Source organism: Mustela nigripes, chromosome 3 (assembly GCF_022355385.1).
Source record: "Mustela nigripes isolate SB6536 chromosome 3, MUSNIG.SB6536, whole genome shotgun sequence".
NCBI lineage: Eukaryota > Metazoa > Chordata > Mammalia > Carnivora > Mustelidae > Mustela > Mustela nigripes.
Window position 1 is genome coordinate 127,956,226 of NC_081559.1, and position 25,663 is coordinate 127,981,888.

Below are 25,663 nucleotides of genomic sequence, written 5' to 3' on the forward strand. Positions count from 1 at the left end.
TCCCAGCCCCGCCATCATTAAATATGGACCATGGGCAAATTTCATTTCTCCACTCCTTACTCTGCTCATAGATAAGTGAGCACAAGCATACCTATTTTGCAGAATGTTACAAAGATTAAATGTATTATGTATAAAAATGCTCAATGCATTGACTGTAAATAGAAGGCATTCCATACACGATAGCTGTTACATTATTTCAGTAATACATAATATTTCAAAATTGGCTTTCTAAGTTGTTTTTTATTTAAAACAAATTTTTAAATATTCTATTTATTTATTTGACAGACAGACACAGCGAGAGAGGGAACGCAAGCAGGGGAAGTGGGAGACGGAGAAGCAGGCTTCCTGTCGAGGAGGGAGCCCGATAAGGGGCTTGATCTCAGGACCCTGGGATCGTGACCTGAGCAGAAGGCAGACGCTTAATGACTGAGCCACCCAGGTGCCCCACTGAAGTTGCATTTAGAAACTAGAAATATTTTCCTACGAAAACAAGGTAATTAATTAAATTGACTACTAATAATTAATACTTACTGAGCACTTCCCATTTACTTATTAAGTTTGAACAACCAGGAAACAAATACCATTTCCATAGGTACTTTGCAGGTAATGAAAGCAGAACACATAGAAGCGTTGCTCAATGTCACACAGTGAGTAAGGAATGGCCCCAAATATCAAAATGAGGCAATGTAGCCACGGAGTCCTAACCTCTAAGCTGCTCATTATATTGCCTCACTGGTGATTATTAAGTGTTTTTCATCAACCCCTCAGAAACCTATATATTTATTTATTTATTTATAAAAATATTTAATTTATTTATTTGACAGAGATCACAGGCAGAGAGGCAGGCAGAGAGAGAGGAGGAAGCAAGCTCCCCGCAGAGCAGAGAGCCCGATGTGGGGCTCGATCCCAGGACCCTAAGACCATGACCTGAGCCAAAGGCAGAGGCTTTAACCCACTGAGCCACCCAGGCACCCCAGAAACCTATTTATTTTTAACATACCTGAATTACAATATGCTACCACAATTTCCTAGTTTTGTTAACAGATTTATTGAGCTATAACTCATATACCAAAATTCACTCAACTAACTTTTACCATACAGTGGTTTTTAATATACTCACAGAGTTGTGCAACCATCGACTTTGTTGTAGAACGTTTTCATCATGTCAAAAGTAACCCTTCACCATTAGCAGTCACTCCCCTCACTCCATCTCCTTGGTCCCTGGCAATCACCAATCTACTTTCTGTCTCCATAATTTCCTAATGATGAACTGCCTAATCTGGACAGTTCATGTAAATAGAGCCTGCTTTCCAAGATGTATTTATTTATTTTAGAGAGGGAGAGAGAATGTGTTTGAGTGGGAGGAGGAACACAGGGAGAGAATCTTCAAGCAGACTCCCCACTAAGCACAGAGGCCGACATAGGACTCAATCTCACAAACCACAAGGTCTGACTTGAGCCAAAACCAGGACTCAGACACTTAACTGAATGAACCACCCAGCTGCCCTGGGCAGTTCATATAAATAGAATCATCTAATAGGTGGTCTTTTGTGCCTCGTTTCTTTCACTTAGTGTAATGTTTTTAAGGTTCATTCATGTTGTACTTCACTGCTTTTTATTGCCATTGTGACGATATAGTACATTTTGTTTACTCATTCATTCACCATTTAGATGGACATTTTGGTTGCTTCCACTTTTTTGGTGTTATTAATAATATCAACATTCACGTACATATTTTTGCATGAATGTGATGCTTTTATTTTTCTTGGGTATATACCTAGGAGTGGAATTGCTGGGCCATAACTTTGGTTAGCTTTTTGAGGAACTGCCAAATCATTTTCCAAAATGGCTGTATCCCTTGACATTTCCACCAGCAATGTTCGATGGCTCCGATTTCTCTATATACTTGCTAACATTTGTTAATGTTCATCTTTTTTGTTGTAGCCATCCTAGTGGGTGTTAAGGGGCATCCTGGGGCTTTGATTTGTATTTTCCTAATGATGAATAATGTTCAGCATCTTATCATGAGCTTCTTGGCCATTCATGGATCTTCTTTGAATATGTCTATTCAAATCTTCATCCATTTTGAAACTGGGTTGTCTCTATATTGAGTTATCAGAGTTCTTGATATAGTCTGGATTAAGTCCTTTGTCAGATAATGATTTGCAAATATTACCTCTCATTCTGTGGATTTTAATTTTTTTTTTTTATTGATTGGGTTCTTTATTTTTTTTAAGGTTTTATTTATCTATTTAACAGAGAGAGACACAGCGAGAGAGGGAACATAAGCAGGGAAAGTGGGAGAGGGAGTAGCAGGCTTTCCACTGAGCAGGGAGCCTGATGTGGGGCTCAGTGCCAGGAACCTGGGATCATGATCTGAGCTGAAGGCAGATGCTTAATGACTGAGCCACCCAGGCCAGAAGGTGTTCTTTGAAACACAAAAGTTTAAGACTGATGAAATCTAATTTATCTACTTTGCCTTTGTCACTGTGCTTTTGGTGTCAAATCTTAAAAAAAAAAAAAAAAAAAAAGTACCTAAACTCAATATTATGAAGACTCACTTTATTTTATTTTATTTTTTTTAAAGTCAGTAGTTTGGGTACCATTAGTTTATTATAAAAGAGAGACATGAAAATTATTTACATGATGAAAGATTTTACAACTTCACTGGAACGGGCAGCTTCACTTCATGCCATTTTTATAATGATTTCAGTCCACATACATTCTGAGAATGTCACTGTCTCTAAATAAGAAAGAATCCTTGTCCTCTAGAACTACTTTGGTGCCTACATATTCTGGGAGGGAACTTCATCTCCAACTTTCACACTAACTGATTGAATCTCTCCACCCTTTCCTTTAGCACTTGATACAACAGCTACTACTGTTGTTTGCAACACCTTTTCTTGAGATTTTTCTGGAAGCATAATGCCTCCTTTGGTTACAGTTTCAGCTGCACTCCTTTCAACTAAAACTCAGTCAAAGAACGAAAGAAACCTAAACGTCTGCCCTGCCACGACTCTGACCATGGCAGTTCATACTGTGCTCAGTAGCTGCCACCACTGCAAGGAGACCCACAGTCGAACCACGGACCACGTGAACCTGAAGACTCACTTCTGTGCTTTCTTCTGTAAGTGTTAACCATTTTATTTCTGACATTTAGGTCTACTTCCATTTTGAGTTCGTTTCAGTGTACAGTATGAGCTAACTTCACTTTTTCGCATATGGATATCCAGTTGTCCTAGCACATTGTGAAAAGACAATTCTCTCCTTATTGCATTGTCTTGGCACCTTTGTCAAAAAGCAACTGACCACAAATGTAAGAGTTCATTTCTGGACTCTCTGTTCTATTTCACATGTCTACCCTCTGGCAGTTTTAGAAATCAGTATAAGAAGAAAAGACTGACAAGGGAAAAAATGTACTCTCTCTGGCTCTATTTTCCTTCCTGTAGATTTATGTTACCATCTAGTGTTTTCATTTCAGTCTGAACAACTGTGTTTAGTCTTTATTATAGAGCAGGTCTGTTAGTTGGAAATTCAGTTTTTATTTCTCTAGCAACGTCTTAATTTCTCCTTTATTTTTGAGATCATTTTGCTAGATGCAGAATTCTTGGTTGACAGCCTTTTTCTTTTTGCATTTAAGCGTTATCCCATTGTCTTCTGGACTCCAGGGTTTCTGATGAAAAGTTAGCTAGCTATTAATCATATTGAGGATCCCTTTTCCACAATAAGTCCTCTGTGTTTTCAAGAGATTCACTTTGTTTTTGGCTTTTGACAGTTCGACTAAGAAACATGTAGGTATGTTTTTCAAGTTTATCTTACGCAAAGCTTACTGAATTTCTTGGAAGTGCAGAGTAATGCTTTTCATCTAATTTGCTAGGTTTTTGGCCTTTAGCTCTTCAATACCCTTTCTGGCCCCGCCCTTTCTTCCCTCTTTCTGAGGACTCTATTACATGTATATTGTTACGTTTGTCAGTGCCCCCCACACATTGTTTTCTTCAATGTATTTTCTTTCCATTCCTTAGTATAAATAACTTCAATCAACCTATCTTCAAGCTTGCCGATGATTTCCTCTATCAGCTCAAATCAGCTGTGGAGCCTTTCTGGTTATTTTATACTGAAGGTGTTACACGCTCTCAATTTTCCATTTGGTTCGGCTCTATAGTTCTATTTCTTTATTATTATTGTCTACTAAGTGAGCTATCATTGTCATTATCTTTAATTCTTTAGATATGGTTTCCTTCAGTTATCTGGGTATATTCATAATACTGATTTAAAGTCTTCATCTAGTAAGTTCAGCATCTAGGCCCCTCATGACAGTATCTACTGACTGTATTTTCCTATTTTTTGTATATATGTATATATATGAGTATATATATACATATATATATGTATATATACACACAAACTCTTCTGTTTCTTTGTGGGATAAGTAATTTTCGTTAAGAATAGACATTTTAGATAATGCGGCAACTCTAAAAATCAGATCTGCTCTCCCCCAGCATTTGTTGTTGCCACTACTTGTTTGTTGAGTGATTTTCTTGGTTAGTCTGTGAAATCTCTTACTCTATTGTCATGCATGGCCACTAAAGCCTCTTCTTGATTAGCTTAATAGTCAGCTAATGCATGGTCATTACTTGCTTACTACTTGCTTGAACTAGTAACTCTTCCCTCCTTCTGTTGAGAGGCTCTGTGTGAGTTTTGAAGCATGCCAGTAATGCTCAGGCAGTTTACAGCTCTGCTCTAGCCTTCATTTCTTGACTGTGCGGGGCCTCAGAGTCAGCCAAACGAAAGGACTGGTGGCCCCTTGGGTATTTCCTGGGCATGCACCCCAGAGCGTACATGTATTGGAATATACAACCCCAGGAATACGTAAAAGCTTTTCAAAGCCTCTCATGGGCAACCTGCTCATCAGATTTTATTAAGTACTTTTCTTGCAGGGGGCAGGTTCTCATTTGCCCCCATATTTTAAAAACTGCCACTGATTCTTTTGACTAACATGCTGGGACAAAGCCATACTAATGAGTGAGGTCAAATAACAACGTTTTCCTAAGAATGGGGGTTTCTCAACAGCACAAGATGGGTCAAATAATGACAGTGTTCTGGATGTGAAACTTTGTAAAAGCCCCAGACCTAATCTGCTTACACTTATGGCCACAAGGCTGTGGTCTTCAAGGTCTTCACAGTTAGTGTTGTGAGACTGTTAATTTTCAAGTCTATTAAGAGCTAGGGAGGAAAGGATGAGAGCAAGTCAAGTTACTATCCCACAAATCCTTCTATTCTTACTGAGGCTTAGCAGATTTTCTTGAATCAATGTTCCTCAAATTGCGGCAACTCTTTGGTTAATGTACAGAGCTCTGCAAATGTTGATTTTGACAATTTTTCTCGGTGCTTTCCTTCCTTTTATGCAGGGGTAGAGTTACAAAGATGTTCCCTGTTCCATCCCCAAATCCTGCCCCATCCCCCAATATTTTATAACCATAATTAAATACTTGAAATTTCAACAGGAACTCTGCATACTCTAAATATCCTTCCCTATTATACAGCAAAAATTTCTAGAAAAGGATATCACTGAAGAAGAAGAAATGCCCTTGAGGAAAAAAGAATTCCCTTCAGGAAGAAGAATCCCCCTGACAAAGAAGAAAAAGAGTGGACCTTTTTCTTCTCTAGGCATCCCTTCCCGGTGCAGTAACGATACAAGAGAATTTCCCCACATTCAGGAGGGCCAACAAAGATATTGTACCAACTGCTTACATGTAAGAAAAGTAAGTGGTATGATTTTTATATCCCTGGGACTTCTGACACATCTATGAAACAACTTCTACAACAAACCTCATTTATGAGCACCTACCATGTATCAGATACTGTACTAGTTGTGAATATGACAAACATGGCCCACTATCTTAGAGCACATGATCTCAGGGGGCTACACAGAACTAAAGAGGTGATTAGAATGCAATATAAATGCTTAAAAAGAAAGTATAAGGTGTTTTTGGATACATGCAAGGAAGGACTCCTAACTTACTCTCTTAAAAGAAATGACCACTTCTCTAACATCTGAAAGATAAACAGGAATTGGCTGTGGAAAGGATAGGAGGAAAGGAGAAAAGGAAAGAGTAAAGAGAGGCGAGACTATCACATGGATGGTCTGGCAGGAGGAGGAACTTTGCCTGAATTAAAAACAGTAAAGGGCAGTGGCAAGAAATATGGATGCAGTAATAAACCTGGAATTTTGGGTAAAGCTGAATCCCTGACCAAAGCTATGAAGTTGGAACGGAGTATTAGCCATGGGATTACATGGTGAATTAACTTTCACATTGAGTGTTAATGTCTGCTGGAGATAGAACAGAATGAGTAAAAAAAATCCATTTGGGGAGCACAGCTTTGGTTTTAGCGAGAAGACTTTAACAAGAAACTTTAACAGCAGTTGAACCAGAGTGGACAGGTGTTTTTTAGAAAATGACAAGTAAGGGAAAACAGAGAGTAGGGAACAGTGTTTGGATCTGAGTGTGTGTCCCCAGTTAGCAAGGACATTGAACACTGGAGGCCACTCTCCAAAAATCCATTGTGCCTCTTCCTCCTTCCTAAAGAACCCTGATTTAGTTCAGGTGTATACTTCCCCTCAGGTTATCCACTGGACTTGGAGAAATCTGACCTTTCCCTGGCTCCAGGAATTGATCTATTGACTTAAAGATAATCTCACAGCCCATCCAGAATGGAAATGTAACTTAATTGGCTCAATCAGACTGAAGGAAAAAAGGTTTTTATTCCCTGGTTGATGGAGAGGTAACATTCTCCTGCTGGAAGCCTGCTGCTCCAGCCTGTGGCTAGCTACTTAATTTCTCAGTATTACAGTATTACAACTCTTTTGTAATTGTTAGTGCCCATGTGACATGGTTATGATCACTAGGACAAGGTCTCCCAGGAAGTTTCAAGTAGACCATTCAGGCCTAGTGTGGTGGCTCAACAATGTATGGAGCTCTCAAACACTTTCTAACCCTCCATTCCAGGGGCTGCTGGCAGCCATGTTGACTTAAGCAAGTGCAAGGACAGAGCTGACCAGGGAGGAAGTACAGAGGCAAGAAAACCTTCCACCTGGGTGCACAACCCCTGAAATCTGCCCTACTGCTAGGCTAGGCTTCCTTCACAAATGTCAGCCAAACTCCTTGTTGCTTAAGCCACATTCCAGTTGCATTTCTGTTACTTGAAATTGAAAGCATCCAAAAAGCCACAGTAGGAAAATAAACTCACAGAGAGACCAGGAGAAGATGAGATATTAGAAAGAGAATCAGAAGAGCTCAGTGTGATATAATCTGAGAAGGGACGAAATTTTACAATGGAAAGCACTTCTGACAGTGCTAACTATCGGACATTTATCCAGGAAAACGTTTTTCTTGTACTAAGTCTGCTTTGGACAAAGAACCTCTTTAAATCGATCTGCATTCATGGTCACCACACGATGGTTTTCTGACTTATAAAATATTCAAAGTCTAACTGACAGCAGCCTACTTTACAATTGGATTATGATGATTATAGTGTGCTTTTACAATGAAACAGAATAAGTATGGTCAAGTAAGACCTATTTAAAGTAGGTAAATTGACACTACTTTGAAACTTTCTTTCCTCAAGTAGAAAAAAATTCTTCGGTGAAGTCTTCTTACAGATATATTTTATTCAAGATGTTCTTTAGCAAAATAAATAAATAAATAAAATAATTGAAAAATGTAAAACACTTAAAAGTAGAGGGAACAGTATTAACTTCCATGTATCTATCCCCCAGATTCCAAAATTGTCAATATTTTGTTAGTCTTGTTCTTTCTTTCTCACCTCTCTGGGATAAGTGAATGTAGTAGCTACACTGAAAGTGGTAAGAATAGGCCTCTTAGCTCTGACCCTACATACTGTACTTTACCCTACTTGCATGGGCAGGGTAGGTGTTGGCTATCCTAGGACTGCTGCCCACAGACGAGACCAGCACAGTGGTCAAACGTCATGTCCTTTCTGGAAGTGGAAACATATTGAGCATAAATGGAGAGAAGGAGGAACAGGAGCTGGGAGTAAGGGAATGAATGGATTTTGTAATAGTAGGAAATCCAATATTATCTCAACACCTCAAAAGAGGCTCAGGGCAAGAGATGGTATTGTCCCTTAGCTTGATTATACCAGATTCATGAAAAGGTGAAGCCATATATTTCTAGGTCCACTTGTAGTTTTGGAACTGGAGGAGATTAGCAGAGGGCTGCCAGCTTGAGTGGCCTTGACCTGGGAGCTACTTTCAAATGGTAAGATGATGGACTAGGTTAATTATTAGTAACTGAATGGAAGGCTAGTAACACGCCAATATCTATTAACTGTTATGATCTTATTATAAGGCATGCATGACAAAAACAAAAATGAAAACAAAAACTAGGGGGTGACCTGAGGTATAATAGGACATATATTTGATCTTTGTCCCAGATTCCTGGCACAGAGCTCTTAATGAGGTGACTTAGAACAGGGGCCCCTAGATAGCCTCAGGGTGGGGCTGGTCACCAGAAAGACCAAATGATTGGAAGGTTAGACCTTTCAGCTCCACCCACCAGGCACTGGAAAGAGGAAACAGGTACTGCTTATTAAACTCTCCAAAAACCTGAACAAGATCTGATGAGCTTCTGTGTTGATAAAAGTATACACACACCAAGAGAAGATAATACTCCATTTCATAGGGACAGAAGTTCCTGCACTCAGACTCTTCTGGGTCTTATCCTGTGTACCTCTTTTTTTTTTTTTTTAATATTTTATTTATTTATTTGACAACAGAGATCACAAGTAGGCAGAGAGGCAGGGAGAGACAGAGGGGTAAGCAGGCTCCCCACTGAGCAGAGAACCTGATACGGGGCTCAATCCCAGGACCCTGAGATCATGACCTGAGTAGAAGGCAGAGGCCCAGCCCACTGAGCCACCCGGGCACCCCTCCTGTGTACTTCTTTATCTGGCTGTTCATCTGTACCCTTTATAGTATCCATCACAATAACTCAGAAACACAAAAACTCACAAAGTAAACATTTCTGAGTTCTGTGAGCCACTCTGGCAAAGTAATCGAACCCAAGGAGGGGGCTGTGGGAACCTCCCAACGCACAGCCAATCAGAAGCACAGGGGACAACCTGAACCTGCAGTGGGTGTCTGCAATGGGGGCAGTCTTGTGAAACTGAGCCCTTAACCTGTGCAACCTGATGTCACCTTCAGATAGTGTTCAGAATAGTGTTTTAGAATTCAGATAGTGTTCAGAATTGAGTTAAATTTGTAGGGCACTCAGCCAGTGTCCCCTGAGAATTGGAGAACCACTTGGTGGTGTTGGAAAACACATCCTGGAGATGTAAAGCCAGCAGTCTGAACATGAGAATGTGTTTTCTTATATACGAACAACATCTATACGGCAGTTAGAACCTCAAGCTGGATCACTGAGGCCCATCTAACCTATAAAGTGGATGACATCTTCTACATTTTTATTAAAACTATGAGTTAAACTGGGTGTTTACCCTACAGATACAAATGTAGTGATCCGAAGGGGAACATGCACCTGGATGTTTATAGCAGCAATGTCCACAATAGCTGAACTATGGAAAGAACCTAGATGCCCATCAATAGACAAATGGATAAAGAAGATGTGGTATACACACACACACACACACACACACACACACACACACACACACACAATGGAATACTATGCAGTCATCAAAAGAAATGAAATCTTGCCATTTTCAATGACGTAGATGGAACTAGAGGGTATCATGCTTAGTGAAATAAGTCAATCAGAAAAAGACAATTATCCTATGAACTCTCTGATATGAGGAATTTGAGAATCAGGGTGGGGGGTTGCGGGGGATTGAGAAGGAAAAAATGAAACAAGGTGGGATTGAGAGGGAGTCAAACTGTGAGACTCTTTTTTAAAAAAAAAAAAATTATTTATTTAGTTATTTATTTGTCAGAGAGAGCGAGAGAGAGCATGCGAGCGCACGGGCACAAGCAGGTAGTGTGGCAGGCAGAGGCAGAGAGAGGGAAGCAGGCTCCCTGCCTAGCAAGGAGCTCAATGCAGGACTTGATCCCAGGACCCTGAGATCATGACCTGAGCCAAAGGCAGTGGCTTAACCAATGGAGCCACCCTGGTGTCCCATGAAACTCTTAATCTCACAAAATAAACTGAGGGTTGCTGGAGAGGTGGGGGTGGGAGGGATAGGGTGGCTGGGGTTATGGATATTGGGGAGGGTATGTGCTATGGTGAATGCAATAAAGTGTGTAAAGCCTGACGACTCACAGACCTGCAGCCCGGGGCAAATAATACATTATATGTTAATAAAAATGACTTTAAAAAAACACAAAAAACCCCCCTATGAGTTAAACCTCCCATTTTATTAATACATCTAACAAGAAGAAAGAGCTTACCAAAGCAATCATAAACTTCTGACCAGCCACTACCAAAATTACCAAGCAGATGTTCTTACCATTTGGATTTAATTTACCAAAATAAAAGCTTCCAATTTTTCTCTTGCATTTTTGTTTGTTTGTTTTTCCATTAAGTTGTCAGAATCACTCAGTTTCTCTATCCTACAAATCTGCTACAACATATTCTAAAAGTATTTGCTGTTTCTTTTTTTTTTTTCTTTTTTTTCCCCTATCCAGTCAGAAGTAGTGGTTTTCAAAATGTGGTCCAGGGATACCTAGTGGATTCCTAGACCCTTTTAGGGGTTCTGCAAGATCAAAACTATTTCCTCAATAATATAAAGATGTTATTTGCCCTTTTCATACTCAATATTTCATGGTGTACAATGGAATTTTCCAGATGCTACCTGACATATGACATAATCATCACTCTGATGGATGTATACATAGATAGGAGAATCCTCTTATCCTGTATTATGCCAGGCATCAAAGAGATCTGTAAAAATATAAAACGATTCTACTCTTCTTACTACATTTTTTTGTCTTGAAAATCAAGTTATTTTTTAACTTGTAAGATTTATTTATTTATTTCAGAGAGAGGACAAGCAGGGGGAGGGGCAGAGGGAGAGAGAGAATCTCCGGCAGACTCCCTGCTGAGCACCCAAACCAACGTGGGGCTCAATCTCACGACCTCCAAGATTACGGCCCAAGGTGAAACCAAGAGCTGGATGCCTAACAGACTGAGCCACCCAGGCACCCTTAAAGTTATTTTTTAAGTTATTTATATTAACATGCAATGATGTTTTTGTTATTTTTAAAGAATTCATAAATATTACTCTTAGTTTCAATTTCTGATAATTATATTGATAGACGTAGCCCCCTCCCCAACACATAGACTCCTTGGGGCACTCCATAATAATTTTTAAAGTGTAAAGGGGTCCTAAAGTCAAAATGTATGAGAACAGCCAGCTCTTCAAGAAAAATTCCTTTCTTCACCATCTAAACTGAGCTTTTGGCTAATGGGATGAAAAGATTCTTTCTGCAATCTTTTTGCAAATGTCACTGGATGTAAAACCTATCTCCTCCCTGACATTCCTCTTTGTGGTAGGCATTCTCTGACTTTGAGTAGGAAACACACGATTTGTGAGAATCAAGTCTAAGTCAGCACTCACCTTCACTAATTCTGTGTAGCCTGTTTCTTTCGGGGTCCACCAGGGCTGGGCTTTCAGTCCATGCACGTTGTAGAGAGAGCGCTGCCATACAGATGCAAAATGGCCCCTCTTGTGCCCAAGCTCGTACCACTTATATGCCTGAAAGAACAGAAGGATTGAACCATGGACACAGGAAGCAGTTCTATTAATTAAAAAAATTGAGAATCACTTTGGTAACTTTTAAATAAAGAGTTTGCTAGTCAGATGCCCAAATTGGTTATACTGGTGAAAATACCATTACTCGATTAGGTTTCTGATCATGACGCATTTTCCTTATAAATGCACGTCTGCCTTTTATTTTCCTTCTGAGGGTTTATGCTCCCGTGATGCGGCCTCAGGCTGGACTCATTTCGGTCTTCCTCCAAGTGTCCAGCACAGAGTCTAGGACTCAAGTGTTAAGTGAATAAATAATCTAAGAAACCATAATGGGTTTTATCTTTTCACCTTCATTTCTCCAGTTCTACTTTTGTGTTTCCTTTAAAAGGAAAGGATTATGATTTTCATAATTTCTTCCAAAATATTTGATTACCGAATCAGATTGTGAAAAGGAAAAGTGACTTCTTTTCACATGTACCTTCTTCCCACATCTGCATTTCAGAAGCCGACCCCAAGGTAAGAGATTATGAATCCTCCATTAAATTAAATAGACAGAAAGGAAATCTCATTCTGAGCTGGCAATAAATATAGCAATAGCCCATACTAGGCTTTTTAAAGGGGAATTTTTGTTCCTTTTCGGGTTTTTTTCCTGCCATGAGGGATAACATTTGTGGCTTTAGGCTAATTGGAACACGATACAACTTGCCTCCAAGAAGACTAGCCTTTTCAGGGACAGCTGGCTGAAGAGTATGCCACTCCATATGTCTCCTTCCAGTGACACCCTCACCATATGCTCCCCAGGGGCTCTCCCGCAAGGTTCCTGCACCGCGCATGCTCACTCCATTGTCTTCAAGTTGGAAGACGCTCCAGGGCTATGCTGAACAGTATCCCTTTGTGACTCTAAGTCTGAGCTAATGAGGGCTTTCTGAAGAGTGATTACAAATACACACTTGGATCAATTAAATACAGGCATTTAATACCAGGTGGATCAAGAAGATATTCAAAAGAACATCTTCATAAAACTCTGGATATATTTTATTATTGTTTTTGTTAAAGATCCATTTATTCCAGAGAGAGAGAGTGAGAGCAAGCATGCGTGAGCGTGTGTGTGCGCACATTGATGGGAGGAGCAGAGGGAGAGGGAGACAATCTCAAAGCAGACTCCCCACTGAGCATGGAGCCTGGCATAGGACTGTATTTCACAACCAAGAGATCATGACCTGAGCTAAAACGAAGAGTTGGACATCCAAATGACCCCCAGATGTACTTTAAATATAAAAAATAGGGGCGCCCGGGTGGCTCAGTGGGTTAAAGCCTCTGCCTATGGCGCGGGTCATGATCCCAGCATCCTGGGATCCAGCCCCGCATTGGGCTCTCTGTTTGGCAGGGAGCCTGCTTCCCCCCCCCTCTCTGCCTGCCTCTCTGCCTATTTATGATCGCTGTCCCTCAAATAAATAAATACTATCTTTAAACAAAATAAATAAATGTAAAAAATATTACCTTTTAAAAGTCTTAAAATTCTTAGGTCAGTATTTCCTTCACTAGAAAGTCAAGTGTGCTAACAATACCACTTCTTATTTCCAGGAACACTTTTTAGTTTATTACTCACTTTTCCATGTGCAATCACATTTGCTCTCTCTAATAACCTCAAATATGTCCATTTTTACAAATGTTGAAACTGAGGCTTAAAAAGGCTAAATATCTTGAACTACAACCCAGGGCTCTGGCAACTTACTCCACTCTCCTCCTATCTTTGTATCATTAAAAAAGAAAAAAATCTATCAAAAGTGATATTCTTATCTTTCTCAACAGTATCTCAAATCAAGATCATATCTACTAATCATTCTTATATGTTTTCCTTGAAATACATGTTAGTTGTAGCCAAAGTTGTATCTTTACAAGCCAGAAACATAACGTGGCTAATCACTGTCTGAATTAAAAAAAAAAAAAATACATTTTACTTTTAAAATTTATTTGACTTTTTAAGTTATTTCTATCCAATTCAAATTTAGGATTGTATTTCCTATACCTTTCCGGGTTAAAGTGAAGAACAATAATAATTCCCACAGATGATTTTTTGAAATGCTTATTTTTGAGTCAGCAGCAATTCACTTCATGGACCAGGCACATTGTCAGAAGTGAGGGGAAAAAAAAATATTATAGGAAACCAAACCAGCAAGGTTCCTAGCACTAGTTCGGGAGTTAGAAGTCAGAATGTAGACCTGGACCTGATATTTACCATGCTTGATGCCTGGGCAAGTGACTTAGCCAACAGCGGCGTGTTTAAACTATCTACAAGGTCTTTCCTCACACTCAGTCAGTCCTCCTGGACCCTTCATTTTGTAGCTCTCTGCTATATAACTTTTTTTTTTTTTTAAAGATTTTATTTATTTATTTGACACACAGAGAGAGATCACAAGTAGGCAGACAGGCAGGCAGAGAGAGAGGGGGAAGCAGACTCCCTGCTGAGCAGAGAGCCCGATGCGGGGCTAGATCCCAGGACCCCGGGATCATGACCTGAGCCGAAGGCAGAGGCTTTAACCCACTGAGCCACCCAGGTGCCCCTGCTATGTAACTTTTAAAGAAACAAAACCATGACAATGATACATCAGGAATTCTAAGAAATTATCTTCAATCATATAGAGGACCCAATAAATTCAGTCAGATCGCTTTCTTACAATACAAATTGCTACAACATCAATGATCAAGTTAGAATCCTCTAAAAATTCTTTCTTTACTATTCCTCTTTAGACCTCTAATAAAGGATATGAAATAAACAGAAAGATCACCTGGGGATTCTTCTTACACGTGTTTAATATTACTGTCTTTTATGCTTCAAATTACTGCTAGGTATGGTTTACACACACACACACACACACACACACTTGCTCACTACACAGAAATAATATGTCCAAAGAACGATCCCTGCTCAGAAAAACCCATGTGTCAGGTGTGGCCCCAGCTGGACCCTGTCCTGCCTGGAGTGCAGGGCATGGTGGGGCACATGAGACACACTTGTGGTGACTACAGCTGCCGGCAGACTGTGGAGGGCTGCGAATGCCTTCCCCTGGAATACAACTTCATGTGTATTTGTGTACAAATAACATGTATTTGGTAGAGCAGGGATTTTGAACACACAGTAGTCTGGAAGAAAGTAAGGCTAAAGCAAGAAACAACAGCCAGGCTCATCCAGCCATGCCTGAGGGTTGACGGTGACAAAGGGCAACACTGTGTGAGCAGGCAGGCAGGTGCGCTGGGAGCCAGAGACTGAAGAAACCGACTTCCCTGAACCTGGCCCTGACCTCACTGGAGAGAAGGTGGCAGTATCATCGAAGGAGAGATGGAACCCAGGAAGAACCACAGTTTAGGGGAAGACAAGTGAGCTGTCCTCTCGCATGGGGACACTAAGCAGGCAGCAGACACGGGAATCTGGACTTGGAGTAGGAGACGAGCTGTGGGTTTGCAAGTTCTAGAAATCCTAAGCACAGCTGCGGCTGAAAGGCTGTAAGATCATCATGGTGGGTCTCCCTCCCTCTTGCTGTTCATTTGAAATAAACCTGTTAGGAAAACCTTCTGCAAAAACAATTCATTGTCAGCCTCTGCAGCACAGAGGCTGGGGCTTTGCTTCTCTTTTGGTGTCTGAGCAGAGCTGCATGCATTGGAACATGAAGGACGGTTGGTTCCCGGTTTGCAAACTCAGAGCACAACAGTCAATTCACAGATTTGATACCCGAGATCGAGGATATCCAGACATGGGGCTCCTATAAAGCCTAATTTTGTTCTGCTGTAAGGACAAATCCTTGTGAGTTTTTTAAATTCAAGAACTGTGAGTCCTTTGCACACGAATGGTAATTAAGCTGATAGAACAGTCCCCTAGGTTCAAATCCCCAGCCCCTGACAAATGTTTAGTAGTGGATTCTTGCCCTTGAAGTAAGGGCTGTTTTCATCTACGATGTGAGAATAAATCGCAGACTTCTTTTATCTGTCTCTGCCCTGGACCCTAAGATGTTCAAAGATACATTAATTAGTGACAATTACATTTCTAGCAATCAGACATGAACATTTATGCAGTGTTAGAAACCACAGCAAAATCTTTCTTATCCTTCTCACTCAAAGGAGGCATTTGTATCATTTGTACCAGGCATCTGTATCTAAAACAATGAAGGAACACAAAAATGAGAGCTAATAAGCAAGTTATCTTCCCTTCTTCACTTCTAATGCCTCATTTTACTCCAGCTGACTGACTGATAGGTTAGAGGGGAAAGGCACAGATGCACAGTAATGTATAAAGAAAACAGTGTCAATCACCCAAATCTCTCTTACCCCAAACTGGTTAGTGTGTCTAGCTGGCAATTACCCCATCACAACCTCCCCCCTACCCCCACTCTTATGAACCTTCACTTTTCCAGATGGTTCCATGTTCTTATTTATTTTAGAAACCTAAAGCTGTGTTATCTTTTATTTTTACCCTGTAAGCTGATTGCACTTTACAACATATATGGAATGCCATGGTTACCAAGATTCAGTGGCTCACTTCATCCCTTTATCCAGGACTGTAAGTATAGCCCAGGCTAGACCCCATGATGATGTAAAAGAAAAGGTGGGCTTTACTCTCCACCAACAAACATGGTGATTCTGACAGTTTGGGAACTTCAGTACATGATGTCATGATTAATCATAATCTAATGCTATGTTTAAAGAAGCTGACATGGGCTCGGAAAAAAACAGCAATACTTACAAAGAAAACATGTAACTTGTTTTAGCTTCTACATTTTTGGTGTCAGTACCTGTTATTACTAGAGCTACATGAATTCATTTGAAACTTGGTATTAAATACCAGAAGGTAATTTACATAATTAATCACTGAGTTCAGTGTGTGCTTAGGACTCAGCTGAATAAAGGCTTCATTCTAAAAATAACTACTTTTTAAAATCCAAAAATAAAATAAAAACAAGTCTAGGCATACTGTTAAAATATTGTTAAAATATTTAAGCAACTTCAGAGACATCTTTTCATTTCATGACTTTAAAGATATTTTTTTCAGGGCAATGCTTATCTCTTTCTGTGCCCATACCCACAAGTGCGCACCCACACACTCACACACACACGTACACATGTACTCATTGAGAGGCTGCTCTTACTATTACTCAACCAGTTTCTTGAAAGAAACTATAAAGTTCAAAAATCCCCAAAGTTCTTTCCAGGCCTGCAGGAGTTGTTGGGCTGTTTGAAACAAATTTTAAATAGCTAAATAGTTTCAATCACCACCTTTGGAGTATATGCTCAAAATATTTTTTCAAGTATAAATTTCTCCCAGAGTTACCTCTCCCCGCCACCCACCATCCCTAACTCCACCATGTCCATTAAGAGAACTAAAAATTCACAAGTTCATTACCTCTTTGTTCCCAACCCGCTGCATGGCATCCCCCAGGTGGAAGTAAAACCGTCCATCATCAGTGCCGGGATCTCCAGATTCTATTCCCTCCTGTAAAAAGGATAATATTTGTATTTAATGAAAAAAATTAAATACTGGCTGTAATTCATTGACTTACTTCATCTTTATATAACATACAAAATCTAAGGACCAGAAAAATTCACCTCAATATTAAAGTTTGGCAATTAGGTTACTGGTAGACCTTTAAAATGCAAATGTAAAAAGAGGTGATAAAGTTAAATTCAGTAATACATTTATCACTAATTAACAATGTAATAACCCAGAAAATTAGTATGTGAATCATCTCTGTGGAACCAATCTTATTTCACAACCCCAAAGAATTTCGTGACTGGGTAGCTATCCCATTTAGTTTGCTCTCCAAATCTGACCATATGTCATCTGGAGGCTTTTTATTCTTGAAGTAAAATATTTAGTTGTTCATAAGATGTTTGAAGTGACAGAGATCCAACTGAAAATAGTATTTCTTTCTACTCGAAAAAAATGCACCTTCACCTTTTAATGAAATCTTTTACAAAACTTCCAATAGGATTAAAGCCAGCTGGACTCTTTGCAAATGTAGTTGTCATTAAACAAATCCAATGCTAAAACATTTAGCTGATTTCTACCCCATCTCCCACATACGGACTGAACTGAGATGTATATAAACAACAAAACAACAACAAAAATAGAGCGTGAGAAAAACTATTAAAGCAAGAGAATGAATTCAGAGAAATAAAAGGACAAAGATAAAAAAAATCTAAATGTCAAGAAATCTTCATTTTTCTAAAAATCTGCATTTTCAGGTCTCTTCATCAGAAACCCAATATTTTCACTGGGGAGAAACTGTATTTGCATAATGTTAGACAGTAGCAGCAAGGAATAGGAGTAGCATCACTTAGGAGAGGAGACCTGTGTTCAGGGCTCTTGACTGACAAGTTAACTAATAGACCCAGCTCTCTGTTTCCCCAACTCTGAAGCAGGGAGAACACTATTAATTCCTTATTATGTCAGAGGAAATGTGCGGGGAACACTTTCAGTCAGAGAAACCCACACGTCCAGCAGGTCCTGGCAGGGAATGTAAAGGTTTAGAGATGCCAGTGACGTGCAGGCCACCTCAAGGGGACAGCATTGCTCTGCTCCTGTGCTGGGATATGGGCCAGATGTGATCTTTCAAGAGAAATCAGAAATTGCCATGATTAAATAAAACGCTCAGATTCTTAACTAAAACAAGCAATGAAAATTGTTTTTAATAGAACTTTGCTGGCCAAATAAAACATGCAAGCTATTTGCAATCAGTGGGTTGCCATTTGAGATCTCTGATTGAAGTCATGTGAAAGAAAGAGATCATGGAAGTGTGATGTATATTGCTACTTAAAAAAAAAGTTCACAAGTATTCCACCATCTACCTGTCTAACATGGTAGATGCTAGGTACACATCACTATTTTGATTAAAATGAAATAAAATGAAAGCTAGAAATCCAGTTCCTCAGTCATATTAGCCACATTTCAGGTGTCAAAAGGCACACGTGGCCAGTGGCTAACATACTGGAGCACAGAAATAAAGGACCTTCCTACTGTGACAGAAAGTTCTGCTGAACAGCCCTTAGCTAGACCAGGCCTGTGATTCTGGTGCATCTTCAAGGATTTACAACTAGATACAGAAGACAAAACAAGACAGCATATTTTAATCTGAATATCTTGAGCTACCACGTTTTTTAGGGTTTGACCTATTCAGACAACAATGGTTCTCATACTTCATATAGGTTGTCATGAGTTCTGTTCGAGCTAGACCGAATGTATAATTAAACACTAAAAGGAACATTTAATATGTTGCCTATATTTTAAACTATCCTATTGGTAATTTTGGTCTACCTTTCCCATTTAAATACAAACTAATACAGTTTTAGGAATTTTTTCAGAATGTCTTCTCTACATAATCTCTGCTGACATGGTTGGCATTTCTATATCCAACAGCCTCAATCACTGCCTAGAAATGTCACAGTCAGAGGGTGTACATTCTGAAGATGAAAAGACTCAGCAGCACATGCTGATCAATCAACAATGCATAATCAAGGGAGTCCAGATGAGTCGAAGGAATCAGAAGATGAAAAACAGAGGAAGGGCAGGACAGTTACCTTTAAATAGGGAATGCTCTCAGCAATTTTGTTCTGCGCCTTCAGGATAAAGCCATAATGTACTTTAGCAAAGCCGTCGTTTGGTGTCACATTCAGAACCTAAACTCAAAGGAAACAGAAAACTATTGTAACTGACTACAAATTCTACAAATGGCTGTCAAAACAAATTTTAATTAGCTTTGCTGTGCTTGGAGTGGATTATGATATCACGGCTTAAAACACTAGTGTTTTGTCTCATTGCCATATTAAGTTTAAATGCCCCCAAATTTCTAGTCAATGAAAAAAATGAATGAAAAGGCAGTGACTATGAAAGCACTGATTGAACAATGCAAATCAGCAAAGCTCTCTGTGAACTGATATGACCTCAGTCTTTTGTTAGTGATCAGGGAAAAAAGCGGCTTTAAAATTGCTCTATTTAAAGTCAATTCTGGGGGTGCCTGGGTGGCTTAGTTGGTTAAGCCTCTGCCTTTGGCTCAGGTCGTGATCTCAGGGTCCTGGGATTGAGCCCTGCATTGGGCTCTCTGCTCGGCAGGGAGGCTGTTTCCCCCACCTCTGCCTACTCCTGATCTCTCTCTCTGTCAAATAAATAAATAAAATCTTAAAAAAAAAAAGTCAACTCTGAATGGTTATATTTGTTTGTATGTATACTTTATACATTGCCTTAAATAAGAGCAAATTTAGATTTGCATTTGCCATCTATCATGATCTGTTCATTTAATAATAATTTCTTGAAGGCCCAGACCATTTTAAGGACTGAAGATAAACTGATGAGCAAATCTAATATTCTGTGATAAAACCCAAGTAAATATTTAATATAAATCAAATCACTGTTTATTATAATATCCATTTATTATAATTAAAGATAAATTATGTAGAATGCCTTTAAATTCAATATGAGCAGTGAGAAATCAAAACAACTTTCAACTTGTAAAGCCACAAAGACAAACTCATGCATGGAACAAAAGTGAAGGGTGAAGATTCGAGCTGAGTGAATGTAAAAATGGATATCCTGAATATCCTGGAGCTTCTCGTCATCCATCAGCCTGAGTGGGACAAGACAGTGGCAGCCACCACAGGCTCCTTATACATGACCAAGTGTTTGGGAGAGCGGACCCCCCTCCCCTCCAAGAGTCCACAGTGCACACGATTGATACTTCAGAATTTTTCAGTTTGTATGTGGTCCTGCACCTCATCCATTCACAAATCTAGTCAACATTCCCTTCGAGAAATATTCAGAATCATGTCCCTGCCACTATATTCACCACTGCCCCCTGGTCCCCATCTGGTTACCTCTCCCCTGTGTCTTCACACAAGCCTCCTAACCGCAGACCTTCTCCACCCCCAGAGTGGCTCTCCTGTAGCCCTTTCTCCAGAGGGGACCCTGAATGAGCACACTAAGTACTCTGTTAAACCCCACCCTTCCTCTGTTCAGAACCAGATGGGTTCCATTTCAATCAGAGTAAAAGACCAATTCTAAGGACAGTCTTCTGGGCCTCCTTTGAGCTGGGCCTCTCTACTTCTTTGGGTTCCTCTCTTAAGGCCCTGACCCCCACTTCCAGCCACCCTGAGGAGCCCTAGATTCCTTGCTCCTGCACAGCAAGTCAAAGGCACCCCTGCCTCAGGACCTTTGCATGTGCAGTACTCCTTTGCCTCAAATACTCTTCTCTCAGATATCAGAATGGCTCACTCCCTCACCTGCATGAAGTCTTTGCTCAGAGGTCACTATCTTGGTGAACCAACCCCCAACCATTCCCTATAGAACAGAATGAATCCCTTGTGCATTAGTCACTCTTTTGACTTCTTTATCCTGATTCCCCTTCTTCATAGTGCTCATCACCATTTGACTTGTTAATCTTTTATTTTTTCCCACTAAGATGTAAGGTGTGCGGGGATTTTGTCTATTGCACTCACTGCTGATCACCCAATGCTTAGAACAGTGCCCAGCACATGGCAGGTCATCAAGAAAGCTATAGTAATTGAATAGATGAGTACACGTTGGGCTTTCCTCCCAACCAGATTTCTGCAAGCACAGACCCTGCTTCTTCTTCACCTTCCAAGCACCTGTTATCGAGCTTGACGCTGAACAAGAGCACAATAAATACTTCTGGAATTGAACTGCAATGATTGCAGCTACACAGATGACAATCACCCTCTCAAGTAATTAACACATGTATTCCTTTGCCAGATATTTTAGAATACACAGAGCTCTTCTAGGGTCTGGACATATAAGCGAGATACACTGTCTTTTCTCAAGGTATGTCTCAGTCATGGGAGGAAGACAGATTCACAAGCAGACAGTGGTCATACAAAATGGTGAGTGCAGCCACGGCGATGGGCACAAGGCAAGTGGCGGTAAAGAGGAGGAGCACCTGGCTTGCTCTAGGGTTGGTATGGCAAACGCAAGGTCTGAAAGGGGTTTAGGGATAAATAGGAGTTCACCAGGCCAAGGGAAGATGGGGGATTGTTGGGGAGGAGGTATTCAAGGCACAGGAGAAGAGAGAAAAAAAAAATAATGAACCAGGGGTGCCAGGATGGCTCAGTCGTTAAGCATCTGCCTTTGGCTCAGGTCCGGATCCCAGGGTCCTGGGATCGAGCCCCGCATCAGGCTCCCTGCTCGGTGGGAAGGCTGCTTCCCCCTCTTCTGCTCCCTCTGCTTGTGTTCCCTCTCTCACTGTCTCTTCCTCTGTCAAATAAATAAATAAAATCCTTAAAAATAAATAAATAAATAATGGACGAGGAGAAGCAAAAGGGAATGAGACCAGGAAAAGGGGGCAGGAGGCAAATCACAAAAGGTCCTGTGCTTCTCACAGTTTACACGTAGATGCACAATGAATGTGTGGGTTTTATTAACTAGTGGTAATCAACAGAGCCTCTCGATATGACAAGTGGCTTTATAAAATTTCTAAGAAGATCAAATTGAGATTAATATTAATATGATACGGATTCTGTCTCTATACAAGCACACAGCAGAGACCACCACAAAAAACTGGTATAGCTGACAATTCGGCTTCCAGTACAAACTCTCTGCATGATACAATGCCAGCAAAAAACCAAAAGTCATATAATCACAAAAAGTACTGCACATAAATATTATCAAAATATCCTTTAAAAAACAAAAAACAAAAAACAAAAAACACATGATCCAGTAGTTTCAGTGCTGGATACTACTGGGTATTTAAGACAAAGAAAATGAAAACACTGATCCAAAAAGATATTTGCCCCCTTATGTTTACTGCAGGCTTATTTGCGGTAGCCAAACCATGGAAGCAGTCTAAGTGTCCACTGATAGAGGAATGCATACAGATGATATGGCATACATACACAATGGAACATTACTCGGCCATAAAAAAGAATGAGAAAGAATGACATGGCTGGACCTAGACAGTATTATGTCAAGTGATATTAGTCAGACAGAAAAAGAAAAATGCCATACGGTTTCACTTCTATGTTGAATCTGAAAAACAAAACAAACAAAAAAAGCAGAAACAGATGCAGAATAGATTGATGGTTGCCACATGGGACAGAGCTATGGGAATGGGCAAAATGGCCAAAGGTGAGGGGAGGTAAAGTTCCCATTATGGAAAGAGTAAGTCACCCAGATGAAAGGGACAGCATAAGGAACATAGCCAATGGTACTGTAATAGTGTTGTACGGTGACAGATGGCAGTTACATTTGGTAAGCACAACGTATAGTATCAGGTTGTTGAATCACTATGTTGTACATCTGAAACTAATATTGTGTGATGAATCTATTTTAATAAAAATTGTATAAAGATATATGAACAAGGATGTTCACCATGGCATTGTCTATTACAACAAAGTAATTAGAAATAATCTATCTGATATTAGTGGTTTATTAGTGATGATACGTCCCTAAGATACAATGCTTGGCAGTTGCTAAAAATTATGTTCTAGAAGAATTTTAATTCATTTATAAAACTCTTGTGATGATATGATTAATACATACCAATTTAATGGAAAAAGAAAAGTGTGCTGTGTATGGAAGCGACCAGAAGGACACATACCACGTGTTTATCATGGTAGTCTGTATATGAGAATGAGGCTGCCAGTGATTTCTGGCTTTTGTGCTAATCTCTGCTTTCCTTGTTATCTGTATTAAGCTTCTCTTAAATGTGGTAGTCAGAAGAGAGAATTTTAAAAAGTTTAAATCAGTAAAGAAAATAGGGATTTTTAAGCGACTAGGTTTTCTTTTTTTTTTTCCCCATTAAATGAAATGTAAAAGTATTTAAAAGAAACGCAATACATACTTAACATACATATCGCAGGTATTTGCGGGAGCACGTTTTACTGGAAGGGTACACAGCCGAACATGTCTGAAGACCACTGGAGTTGAAGCCCAGTGTGGGATGGTCAGATTTGTGTTTTATGTTGAGGAAGGCTGGAGGACAGCAAGCCTGCACAGGATAAATCTACCCTAGTTTAGGCAAGAGACGTGAGCGCTGGGGTTAAAAAGGGAGGGATATGAAAGATACGCAGAAGGGAAAATTAACAGAAATTTGTGAATTGGTATTAGGCTGAAACTCCATGAGGGCTCAGCAAATATTTATTTCCTTAACTACCATTTCCCAACTAGTGTGTGTGGGTTTCAGTAAACACATGTTGACAGGTGAGGAGTGAATGGAGGGAAAAATCAGGAATATGCTGGACTCTAGAGCATGGGTGGCGTGGGTCACTCGTCCTGCTGCAAATGGAAAGGGGGACACGGAGCACCTCCCAAACCATAGTTGTCAGCGATCTGCTTCAAACCACTATCAGCCAATCTTGCTGAAACTTAAAGCAGCAAAAGAAACAGACAAAAGTCCCAGGAAGGGAAACAATAAGGATTTATTTTTATTTATTTATTTATTTTGAAAGAAGATTTATGTATTTGAGAGAGAGAGAGTGAGAGTGAGAGAGAGAGAGCGAGCCTGGGAGGGGCTCGCTGGGAGGGGCAGAGAGAGAGGGAGAGTGAGAATCTCTAGCCGACTCACCACTGAGTAAGAAGCCCGCTCAGGGTTCAATCTCAGGACCTGAGCTCATGACCTGGGCCGAAATCAAGAGTCAGATGCTCAACCCATGAGCCATCCAGGCGCCCCTAATGATTTTTATAATTTATCAACATGAAGGAAAGTAGAAAATTACAGTATCAATTGCTTTCTGAAAATGATCTTTGAGACATAGACCTATCAGGATAAACTTCAGTTAAGGACAGAGAATGCCTTAAATATGGCTTATTAGAAGTGGAAGGAGGAATAAAAGGCAGATCCCACACATGTTTTCAATTCACGCTCTTTAAAAAGAAACCCACTTGAATGTATAATATGGCCCTATTTGAGATTTTCTGCATCTTGTTATGCTTAGTCAGAGGAGATTATGCTTTCAAACATAGAAAGTACAACAGATAAATTTTATGTTTCAAGATGAATTAAAATATTTCACATATCCGAGATCTATTATCAGGTAAAAACAGTAAATATATTCAAGGAACGTTCTGAGAGGTTGAGGAAGGACAAATCCATAGTGGAAGGGAGAACCCAGTATGCTTTCAGATCCTGCCCTCACTTCCAATGTGCTTGGTATCCAGTCAACACTCGATCATGTTTTTTGGAGGGAGGGAGAGAGGGAAGGAAGGAAGGAAAAGAGAGAGGGAGGAATGTCTACAATTTCATCTCTGAGGCTTTAGAAAGTGGCAGAATAATGGGTGTATCTGATACAGTTGGCCAACTCAGATTCACATGATCCTGAACTGTGAGACACATAATTATTTCGCTTAAACCACCTTTGCAAGACAGGGCACTAAGGGTTAGGTTTTGGCCATCAGCAACTACATCACCCCACCTGGACTTCTTTTATGACCTGGAACAAGCACTTCAGTGAAGTATACACATTTTCAACACTGCAGGATCAATCTACTTTATGTAGATATTAGACATGGTATAAAACACACAAGTCTTCTTTTTATTCTCTGAGAAAATATGAAAATTATGACAAGGGTGAAGAGAAAATTGTTCTGAAATCTGATGATTTTCAATTAAGTTTCCAGAACCATAAAAATAAGATTAAAAAAAAAGAAAACCTCACCCCTCTGTGAGTGACAGCATTTTTAAACCAGAAGGAATCACACTGGCTATCACTGAGTAGTAGCATTTTGATGTAAAATACGCCAGCCTGAAAACCACTGACCAAAACATCTAAATTAAAGAGTAACAGGTAAATGTGTTCCCCTTTCTTTTATGGAGGCATTAACTTTCTCTACCTTTGAAGTTCACTGGGTATCCTGTTTATTCTATGCCAAATGAATTTTCTCATTACTGGAAGGAGACACAAGTTTCCTAGATTTATAGTTATTTGTAACTTGGAGGTTATC

General features: G+C 39.9%; 1 protein-coding gene and 1 pseudogene across 4 annotated transcripts in view; both read right to left on the reverse strand.

Moving 5' to 3' along the window:
- The window catches only part of ASPH (aspartate beta-hydroxylase), a 219,281-nt gene that overhangs the window by 32,830 nt on the left and 160,788 nt on the right, over positions 1 to 25,663 (reverse strand). For all 4 annotated transcript variants that reach the window (XM_059394635.1, XM_059394634.1, XM_059394636.1 and 1 more), the window contains 3 exons: positions 19,297 to 19,395; positions 17,123 to 17,212; positions 11,593 to 11,730 (listed from right to left, as the gene is read on the reverse strand). In XM_059394635.1, the coding sequence (XP_059250618.1) occupies positions 11,593 to 11,730; positions 17,123 to 17,212; positions 19,297 to 19,395 (327 nt within the window). The remainder of the gene's footprint in view (positions 1 to 11,592; positions 11,731 to 17,122; positions 17,213 to 19,296; positions 19,396 to 25,663) is intronic.
- LOC132013352 (10 kDa heat shock protein, mitochondrial-like) lies at positions 2,623 to 3,026 on the reverse strand (annotated as a pseudogene).